Raw genomic sequence first — 10,038 nt, 5'->3', positions numbered from 1 at the left:
GACGGCACACAGAGCACCTGATCCGAAGAGAAAGTACCTACCCGATTCTCCAACCGGGACAAGGTTATTCTTTCCCGCTTCCCCGTCTAACCCGTCCTTTCTTTGCTTTTTCTGTTTTTACTTTTTTCCACCTTCATTCCTGTTTCCTCTCCAAAATTATCGCTGTTCTTTGTTTATTTGATCCAACGGAGCGGGGAATGTTCCGAGCCCTGGCACGCTTAGTCGAATTTTCCAAGGCAGAAACCTTGTTCCTGCCTGATTTCTTTTTCCAAATCCACAAGCTAACGAAATGGGAAAAGAAAGACAATGAGGTTGTTTTCTACAGTCTCGACTTTAGATGAGCTGCTCCTTACGAAAAGCATTGCTTTTTCTTCTGTCCCACGTTGTTGATGTGCGAGCAAACAAACAACAGCACGCGGCTGAGTTGTGCTCTAATGGAGCAAGCGTAGTAAGAATACAGTTTGGGAAATATCCCACCAGGTAGGTGGGTATGATGATAATGCCTAGCTCGTTTTCTTCAATTGATCTCCAGGCTGTCTCGATGCAGTAGGTGAACTGCAGAAATTTGACACACTCGGTACTCTGAAAAACTTACTTACTGGTTCTAGTGATTTTTGCGTAGTTCTAATGTCGAAGATGCCTTTGATTGTCCTGTACATTTCGGATACATGCTTTATCGTATAACTGGAACAACTCCCATCATTATCCTCAAATCTGATGATAGAGCAGTCCCTGATCCGACCAGCGAATCTTTCAAGACAGCATCTGCTACTGCTACTGCTGCTAGCAATCACCACCGCAGTAGTCAGTGGTAGACGATTTCCTAAACGACAGACGGGCCAGTCCTGCGTCCACACTCATACCACGCAGTCGACTCCAACGGTGCCTGTGAGTGTAAGAGGTAGCAGCCTGCGCAAAGCTCGTCGTCCACCGTCTCAGTGGTCCACGTGGTAGCTTCTTGTTATTGTCGCTCAATTGAGATCTCAATTCCTCTTCGCCCCCGATCTGAGCATCAAGTCCAAGCATGCGCCGGATGACCTGGACCTCAGCGTGGTCTCTTGTGTTTTTCATCCGGTGGCACCAGGTGACTTTCACGTCGGCAGTATTATTATTATTATTTCTTTCGTTGTGACTCGAATCGCACCCTCCTCCGGTTGTTTCAAAGACAAACTCCCCTCCTATCTGCTTCATGTCCCCACCTCTGAACGCGTCCCCCTCGCCAAGCCGCTTCACACCCTGGACAACACTCTTCATCATCCCCGCCATGAGGGAGTGGTGGATGTATTCCGGATCTTTGTGTCCTAGACTCAACGTGCGTACCATGCCCAGGATGCTGTAGAGGCGTTTCGAGGGGTCCGTGTAGATGGGGTATGGGCAGGCGGTTTCTCGCATGTACATCGGGATGAGGGTGGAAGAGCCACAGCCGATGATGGCGAGGGATGTTCCCTGTGGGAGGGCGGAGGGCGAGGGAATGGAGGAGATGAGGGAGCGGAGGTATTCTTGGCAGTTCTATGTGCTAGACGTTAGTCATGTTGTCGAATTGAAGTTTTATATGCAAAATGCGTCGATGGAAATTGGAGATGACTAGATCAATCTTACACCACAAAAGAAATGTCGCACGAAAATAACCATCACCCGCTTCTTCTCAAATGGGTTCGATGATATATAGAGACTTTTGAACGGTCTTTGATTGCCATCCGCGTCCAAGATCGGTATATCTGCCGCTTGCTCGATCATCTCCTTGGACGGCAGCTCGCTCGAAACTTGGACATCATCATTATTATTATCCTCATCACCATTATCATCACCACTGAATCCCGCCAGTAGATGGTCCGAGTCTTCATCCGAATCCTCCGCAGAGATCTCACCCCCAAAGATCGCCGCGGAAGGAGTCGGGGGAAGTGGTTTGTCTTTACTGTCGAGGATAGAGATCGTGTCGTCGATGTCAGTCAGAATGGGAAATGGAGTTGGAGGTGACTTGATCGACAAGGTTCGGGAGACATTATCAGACGAGCCGGTATTTGAACGAGATGTGTAGTAACTTAGAGAAGGTTGACATCCGGTATGATGCGCAGCATGGACGGTGATAAATGGGTATGTAGAACTTCCGGGGACCCATATCTCCTCACCCGATGATGGGTACGCTGGGAGAGATTGATGAGGAATGGGTGTAACGACGGCCATGATAGATTAGGAAAGGTCTGCGTCTTGTCTCTCTTTGATCCAGGGATTGAGGAATAAATATCCTTGAGATAATCCTGTGTAATGTGAATCTTCCTGGGTTTTCCTGAACGCGGGACGGTATGCTGCCTTCCGGAATATGAATATATATAAATATATATATATAGTGTGCTGCTCCAGCAGGCGCAAAAAAATAAAGAATAAAGGAGATCAAAAGAGGACGAGAAGAACTGTAATAATGTGATCAAGAATAATACAAGCAAGAAGAAGGATGAACAAACGAGAATTATCCGCCCACCAGTGGCTCGCTCGTTTGGGAGCAAAAGGAAAAAAAAGAAGAACTGAGAGACCGCTGTTATCTACCACCTTTCGGTCAGAAACGTGGAGAAAACACCAGCTCCTGATATAGGTTTCCACATAAATTTACCCGTGTGGCTGTTATAGCTATCATCATTAGGCAGCATTGCACGCCTTTGTGGAGCTGTGTGAGAGCTCGGACTTTTTCCTGAGATGGCAGAGACATGTACTGTTTCAGGAACTGGGTAGATCTCGAAGATCTCCCGAAAGAGGACTGCCCAGAAATCTCAGAAAGAATGAGTGCATCTCTTGGAACAGAATGGCCCATTTTGGTTACGAGCACTGCCAGAAGTGACGGTGAATCAGAGCCAGAAGGGGAAAACGCCCTGCGATGGTGGCCCTATGGGTCAAGGGGGGATTTTCAATCGTGGGGTGTTGCAGACCGGTTTCAGCGTGCTACAGATTCTCATGGTAGATCGAACCTAGGGCGTATTAGACTATTCTGCTCAGCTCAACATATTCGTCGTTCTTCATTGCATGATTGTGACTTTCGAAGGTGCTTGGGACAGGGAACACTAATGACGTGTGATATCGTGCCTGTGCTGCATCAAGTCACACCGTATCCACCTACCCCTTTTGTCACGTCAACGACATGCGCCTCAGCGGTCAACAACCACCGCTTATTCACGTCCATAACAGGTGAGGAAACCCGCATTCTGTCCTACGGAGCCGGAAATCATCAAGTTTCAACATGACACGGCCTCGCCTGAGCAGGCAAGACTGCATGGATCATCTAATTTGAATCTCATCATTCTCCAGTGTCCAGCCAACCATAGCCGACTGGAAGTGTGGTGTTCCCGAGGCTTGATTATCATTTTTTCATTTTTCTGATTGGAAAGAGACGTATCTCGAACCCGAGAGCCTACCTATAGCGTTTCCTTGTGATGAACATATCCATAAGGTTATATATATATATATTTGCATGAGAGTTGGAAAAGCGATTCTTGCAGCTCATCCACTTGCACCAAGCCACCTGGAATATCCTAAAACATAGATACCCCGACGATTCCGTACTATTCAAGAACTCCCGGTGTCCTCTGTGATCTCGGAAAGCAGAGAATTGCGATCATAAAACCCAAGCACAAACTGACCAAGTCAAGAAACCCTAACCAGCATGTAGCTTCCTAGCAATACCCCCATGGATTCTTTGGTATCTCAGGCTCCACAGGACACATCTTATACTCCAGCACATCATCCAGGGAAATCCACCCGTGTTTCTTATTCACGATAGCCAATCTCAGTACGTCCTTCCAGTCGCGCCACCAAGCCTCTTCACTCTGGACTGCACACGACCTCCCTGAAACGTCCTCCTCCGGGCCTGGAGGTAGCGTAGCGTATGGCCATACACCCCGCGCGACCTCGTACCGCTTCTTATCCATGAGAGGAGAGAAGAGACTCGTGAAGAAGCTCTCGCTGCTGCGGGGAGGGTGCACCACGATCTTGGTATATCGCATGGGAAAGCTCACGGTGACATGTCTCGTGTAGCCAGTGGCGGCGATCAGGCTGCGGATTTGGCCGTCGATGTAGCTTGTGTTCCAGTTTATGAGTTGGCGTTCGAGGGTGAAGCTGGAAGCGTGATTTGTCAATAGGGAAGGTGACAGACATAATGATAGAAGTTAGTAATAGAGGAGGGTAAGATCTGTGCTGTACATACCTCTTCTGTGACGAACTCTCTTTGCAGAATCGCCGCGCCCAGTCCTCGATTCCACCTTTCACGACGGGCGTGGTAGTCTGAGTGTGTTTGCCACGGAAAGCCATCTCATCATCGCCCACCAGCCTGAGGTAATTCCACCCGTTCGACTGCGCGGGCACGAAATACCGGAGCATATTCAGCTTGATGTCGAAGTCCGGCTGCTGCATCATGATGGCCTCCCTCGAACCGCCCACGATATGGATGTAGGGAAGAGGAGGCAGAGCAGCCTGCTCCTGGATGAATCTTGTCAGGGCTCTTGGATCCGTGCTAAAGCTCGGGTGATACATGGCTATGGTCGTTCCATCCTTGGATACTGTGCAGTCCGGAATCGAGTATTTGGAGTAATCCAGGTTTGGCAGCGAGGGAATAGACCTTGGGTATCGAGACGACATAGGTTGGTCATGAACAGCAGTTGGTACTACTACAGGGCTGGAGTAAGGTGGTGGCTCCCTGCTAGGAGTATGCTCTTCATGGTCCACAACGGACTGCGATGCTGCTTGAGGAATATGCGATTGAGACGCTTTCTTGGACATGATTCCCGAAGTATGTAACTATGTAAGGGACACAGAAATTGTCTGAGACGGGAATTGACTTGTAGTGAAGAGGTGTGTTGTTATTCAGTAAGGTTCTTTAGAACTAGCAATACACCAACATTCTGGAGCAACAGGTCAATAACACTAACAAGACCTACTGCATAGTGGCTTGGAGCCCCTGGATAGGCAGCAGGATAAAATCTCAATGGCTGAATCTGGCGGGGTCGAATTCGAGTACATCCTAACCTAGGCGCTGCAGGTCTAAGCCACAGCTGAAATTACGTCGACGTAACCCTCGAGAAAATCACAGTGTGAAAAGGACCAAGCCTACCAGGCTCAACAGCTTTCGCGATTTCGCCATCGTAGCGTTGGCCGATGCGGCAATCATTTCGCAAAATGTGACTCGGAGCTCGACCTCAGCCTAATATGAACAGTATCTTTTGAGAATCAGGAAGAGAATCTATACTAAGGCGATAGCTCCAATTTCGCCCAATAGCTACTCAGTGACTTACGATAGACACCGACTACATTAGTAGTCGAGCTATTCTAAGTTTTCTGTAAAGTTAGAAAGCGACTAGAGATACAAGATATGTTTAATTCCACTTCCTAATAACGAGAGACAAGTGTGCGGTTGCTTTGCAAAGGGATACAACGATCAGTGAGTCGGTGAGGCAGCACCAGGTGAGGATCACTATGCTGATAACATAATCGACAGAGAGTCTGACATGCACGACTGTTGTTATCAACGGCCATCCCACCTTCGTCTTGTCAGCAGAGCACCGAGCATCCTAAGGATGCGGATACGAAGGACCGATACGGGCAAGTCAAAAAACTCATGTCCAGTAGAAAAGGACTCAATGCGCTGGGGTACTCCAGTGGTGTGGAGTTCGGTATGCGGCGTCCATCAGACCAACGAGTCCCAATATTTTCCGTCCTTGAACATCTGGGTTTATCGACTTCCCAGTAATTTGAAAGGATCTGACTCGAGAGCAAACAGCTCCGACTCCAAAGCCCTCAGGCAACCTGCAGGCTCTGTTACAAGACCGAACGTTGACAACCGCCAGGTACAGATCGGAGACTGTCGAGATATTATCAGACGGTCTCTGCAAGCCTGTCCACCTTTTTTGAGGAACTTCCGCTCCCTAACTGATATCGCTCCGATAACTCTTTCAATAGACAATAAGCCTTGTCGAGGTGGTAGTAGCAACTATCCGTTGAGATAGAGAGCTCACTATGCAAGGTGTTTTGACAACCTCGTCTTTTCTTTCTCCGAACTGAAATCGCCACTCACGCTTCCACTACGGCAAGGCTCACCAGGAGACTCGGGGGGTCCAGGCCAGATCGACGATGAATGCGCAGGGTTCACTCGCGACGAACATCCAGCTGACTGGACTCAACCAACCCGAAAACTGCAGCTTGCTGGCTCAGGTCGAACTGCATGTAGGTCGTCACCATACAACCAAAGTAGTGAGAAACAAGCCTGTCATTCAGTCATAATTGCCTCCAACCTGGCTAGCAAAAGCGGTCGAAACACTGCGGGCATCGTCGTCATCGTGAACATGGCCGGGAACGCCACGCGGAATGCGGATGCTGGCAGAGCTTCCTCCGAAGATGCTTCCGTTGTCATTTACTCCTGACTTGTAGGACTCGCGACCTCCAGATTCCACGTAGCGCTTCAGCCGATCAGACTGGCTAAGGCTGGTCTGCTTAGCCACATCATTGATACTCAGACCAGCAAGACTGACACCTCCTTGGCCACCTCCCTTTCCATCGACAACGCTTCCCGTCACATCAGACTCTGTAGCCGCAACCGATTCTCCGGCCACACTTGGTGCACCTTTGCCCTTGGCTCCGTTAGACCGACGAGCTCCGGGAAGTGCAGGCCAGGATTCTGCGAAGTTCTGGAACATAGGAGGATAGCCAGAAGGGATACCAACGCCACCGACGGCCGAAGAGTGAACCGACGAGACATCATCAGGGATGTATCCGACCACTGAACCGGAGTCATGGTATTCGTTACGGTGGCCATTTCTTCCATTCATCATGCCACTGGCCATGTTCGAGGCATGGTTGTACGCCATCTGGAATCGCTGAGGACCCCGGTATGCCTGCTTTGGACGGCTGAACTGAATAAGGGACTCTTGGAGATTGGACAAAGGGCCCTCGACGAGGCAGTGCCGTTCCTTGAAATGCAGCAAGAGGTAATTCCACAGAGGGTGCTTGGATAGGACCTTGGGATTGCCCAGGATTACCAAGCCGTACTTCGCTCTGGTAAGAGCAACATTGAGACGGCGCGGATCACTCAGGAAACCAATACCTTGATGGTCGTTAGACCGCACGCAAGACAGGATGATGAAATCCTTCTCTCGTCCTTGGAAAGCATCTACAGAGGCGACTTCGATTTCCTTGTAGTGCTCCTTCTTGAAGGTTCCGTTCGCCTGCATAGAACTGACGACGTAGCTGCGCTGGCCTTCGTAGGGGGTAATAATACCGATATCTTGTGGTTGCACGCCTGCCTTGAAGAAGCGGGTGACAATCTTCTCAACATTTGCAGCTTCCGTGCGGTTGAGATAGGACGTGCCCGATGCCGAAATTTCTTCGTTGCCGAGGTTTGACCAGAACATCATTGGGTTATCGGCGACAGGCCAAGGGAAATCGACGTCGCGACGGAGACGCTGTTGCATAGAGACACCGTTCTGCAAAGAGCCTTCGTAGAACATGTTCGACGGAAACTCGGATAAGCAAGGGTGCATACGGTACTGCACGTTCAGGCGGATGGGAGAACAGCCCAGAATGACGAGTCGCTCAAAAAGAGACTGGTTGAGACCTGCCTTTGCTGCCTTCTTGTTCATGATGACTGGTCCAAGTTGTTGATGGTCGCCAACGAGCACTACCTGTTTGCAGCCCAAAACCAGAGGAATCATGCATTCTGGCTCTGCTGATTGAGTCGATTCGTCGATCAGAACGGTTCTGAATTTGAATTTCGCAAGGCGAGGGTCACCAGCGCCGACGCAAGTACAGCAGATCACGTCGGCGTTACTTAGGATCTCTCGTTCCGCGGCACGTGTAAGCTGCTTGAACTTCTTCTCGTCCTGAGAGGACAATTCTCCCAGCTCTGCCTTCAGTTGATTGAGCTTGACAAGCTCAATATTGCTGTCGTTCATGCGAACTTGCTCATGCAAGGAGAGGAAGCCAACCGGAGACTCTACATCCTCCCGAGACTTTGCCGTTACACGTACAGTCTTGAGACCTGTCCGGTGGATGCGTTCGCAAAGCTGGTCGACTGCAACGTTCGAAGGAGCACAGACCAACACCTGGCCGCCGTTGATCTTTGCGAGGTGGTAAATAATTGTGGCAGATGTGACCGTCTTACCCGTTCCAGGTGGGCCTTGAATCAGACTCAGGGGTTTCTGAAGAACGCTCTTAACAGCATTGATCTGGCTGCCGTTGAGCTCTGGAAGGCCAGGAACACTGAATTTCTTCGGCAGTTGTGTTTTCATCGGTGCTGCGGCAACTTCGTGTCCAAGGAGACGGTGGAAGATATAGCCAGAAACGCTCATCTCATCAACCGCAAAGGTCTTCATGGCAAGCTGCATACGGTCAAAGGATGTGGCCTTCCAGACATAATCAGCAGTAAAATTGTGCGTGCATTCCGTGGGGACCGATTTATGATCTCCCTTATTCCGCAATTCAATCGTGACTTCATCTGACTGATTGTTCGGGATCTTGATGACATATCCAACCCCATCCCATTTGGGACGCAAGTCACCGGTGTACTTGAGACGCATCTCATCTCCAACGGCCAGTTTCACGTCTCCAAGTTCGAGTTTTGGTAGCACAAAGCTGGCAAGGTGCTTGTTGTTGAGACCCAGATCCCAACGTACAACCAAGCCATCCTGCGACTGTGATTCCTTCAACTTGCGATCGTAATCTGCTTCGATTTTGACAAGGGGTCCGAAGACGTTCTGGTACTGGAAGGCATCGTCGTAGCGCAGCAGGACAGGAGCAGGCTCATCATCCACACCAGAAGCCTTTTCCAGATCCGCAACAGTCGCAGAGGCATTGTCCTTCCACATCTCTTCCAGCTTTGCGATCATCTGAGGACTGAGATGCCGAGCCCGAAGTTGCTCTTGATCCGACGGCGCAGCCACAAGCCATGGCAAGAACGAGCGATCTTCAATGAGTGGCTGCCAGCGTGAAGTATCCCAGTTCATGTCCTTTGATGATGGCATAGCGGCGCAAGGCTGTCGGCACAGTAGGACGACCACAGTGTCAGACTTGGCTGGGATGAACCCCAAAAGAAAGACATTCTTTGTGCCACAGTTATAACACTCCAAAATGGTGTCTCCGAGCGATGAGTTAGGGTGCAGCTGCACCTCCTTGTGCCGAGCGCGAACAAGGTGGTTGATGATATGGGATGAAGAGGTATTGCCGCGCGCACTGCAGAACCATTTGCTGCAGGTTAAACACTTGACAACGCTACTCGGATTGTGTATACCGCAGTATCTAAACAGACAGATAGTCAGTAACTTGAGACACATAGCCTGGTCATATTGAGCAACACGTCAAACTTACGCGCATGCATGCGGGGGAAGCTCCTTCTCCTCCTCCGCCTTGTTTGGATTCTTTGCGTTGCCACCGGCAGGGACGCTTGCCATGCTTTCCAAATCATCATCATCAAGGACTTCAGATCCTTCATCTTCATCGTCGTGTCTTCGTCGGCGAGGACCGCCGGCCATGTTCAGAAGGCTCTCATCTGGGTCCAGAGTAGAAATGTCATCACCCGCATTAATGGTAGGACCAGAGTCGGAAATTAAGTGATTTCCCATATGAGTGAATGCCTCCATGGTGACAGAGCTTCGCCCTTAGGGGCCACGCGTCCGTTAAAAGACTTAGCGACGGGAGGGTCTGTAGATGCGAGATGCGAAATCCGATAGAGGCGAAATAGGCAGGACAACCATCCAGGTATTGGATTCCAGCGCTGTAAAGGACTTCAGAAATCTCCAATATTAATAGAGAATGCAAGAAGACAAGCCAGCTGTTTAAGAACGCTTGCAGTCGAAAAGGCGACGTCCTGTCGTGCAAAGGAGGCAAGTGTGCGGGGGTCAAAGGAATGAGAAATTAACTAGGATCAGGAAAAGAAAAGGCCGTATTCACTGGAGCCACGTCCAGCAGCGAGGGGCGAGACTTATGAATCACGCTGCAGACCTGACGGGAACCTCCACAGTCACCACCGCTGACAAAAGAGAGTCGAATTGTCTGGATGTCAGGATG

At 50.0% G+C, this 10,038-nt stretch overlaps 3 protein-coding genes across 3 annotated transcripts; all 3 read right to left on the bottom strand.

Annotated features, from left to right (window-relative positions):
* Positions 1–783: 783 nt before the first annotated feature.
* Positions 784–2,184, bottom strand: VTN00DRAFT_9304 (uncharacterized protein; the record flags this gene model as incomplete). The annotated part of the gene is made up of 2 exons (XM_069436250.1): positions 784–1,509; positions 1,600–2,184. The coding sequence occupies 2 exons, from the start codon at positions 2,182–2,184 to the stop codon at positions 784–786; spliced, it is 1,311 nt and encodes a 436-aa protein (XP_069284889.1).
* Positions 2,185–3,662: 1,478 nt separating this feature from the next.
* Positions 3,663–4,764, bottom strand: VTN00DRAFT_9303 (uncharacterized protein; the record flags this gene model as incomplete). Its single annotated transcript, XM_069436249.1, has 2 exons — positions 3,663–4,104; positions 4,193–4,764. 2 exons carry the CDS (start codon positions 4,762–4,764, stop codon positions 3,663–3,665), a joined length of 1,014 nt encoding a protein of 337 aa, XP_069284888.1.
* Positions 4,765–6,251: 1,487 nt separating this feature from the next.
* Positions 6,252–9,611, bottom strand: VTN00DRAFT_9302 (uncharacterized protein; the record flags this gene model as incomplete). Its single annotated transcript, XM_069436248.1, has 2 exons — positions 6,252–9,270; positions 9,340–9,611. 2 exons carry the CDS (start codon positions 9,609–9,611, stop codon positions 6,252–6,254), a joined length of 3,291 nt encoding a protein of 1,096 aa, XP_069284887.1.
* Between the last annotated feature and the right edge of the window lie 427 nt (positions 9,612–10,038).

This window comes from Thermoascus crustaceus, assembly GCF_041956765.1.
Source record: "Thermoascus crustaceus strain CBS 181.67 unplaced genomic scaffold VTN00scaffold_7, whole genome shotgun sequence".
Taxonomy (NCBI): domain Eukaryota; kingdom Fungi; phylum Ascomycota; class Eurotiomycetes; order Eurotiales; family Thermoascaceae; genus Thermoascus; species Thermoascus crustaceus.
Note: the sequence above shows the minus strand (reverse complement) of the source record. Positions and strands in the feature narration are given on the sequence as shown.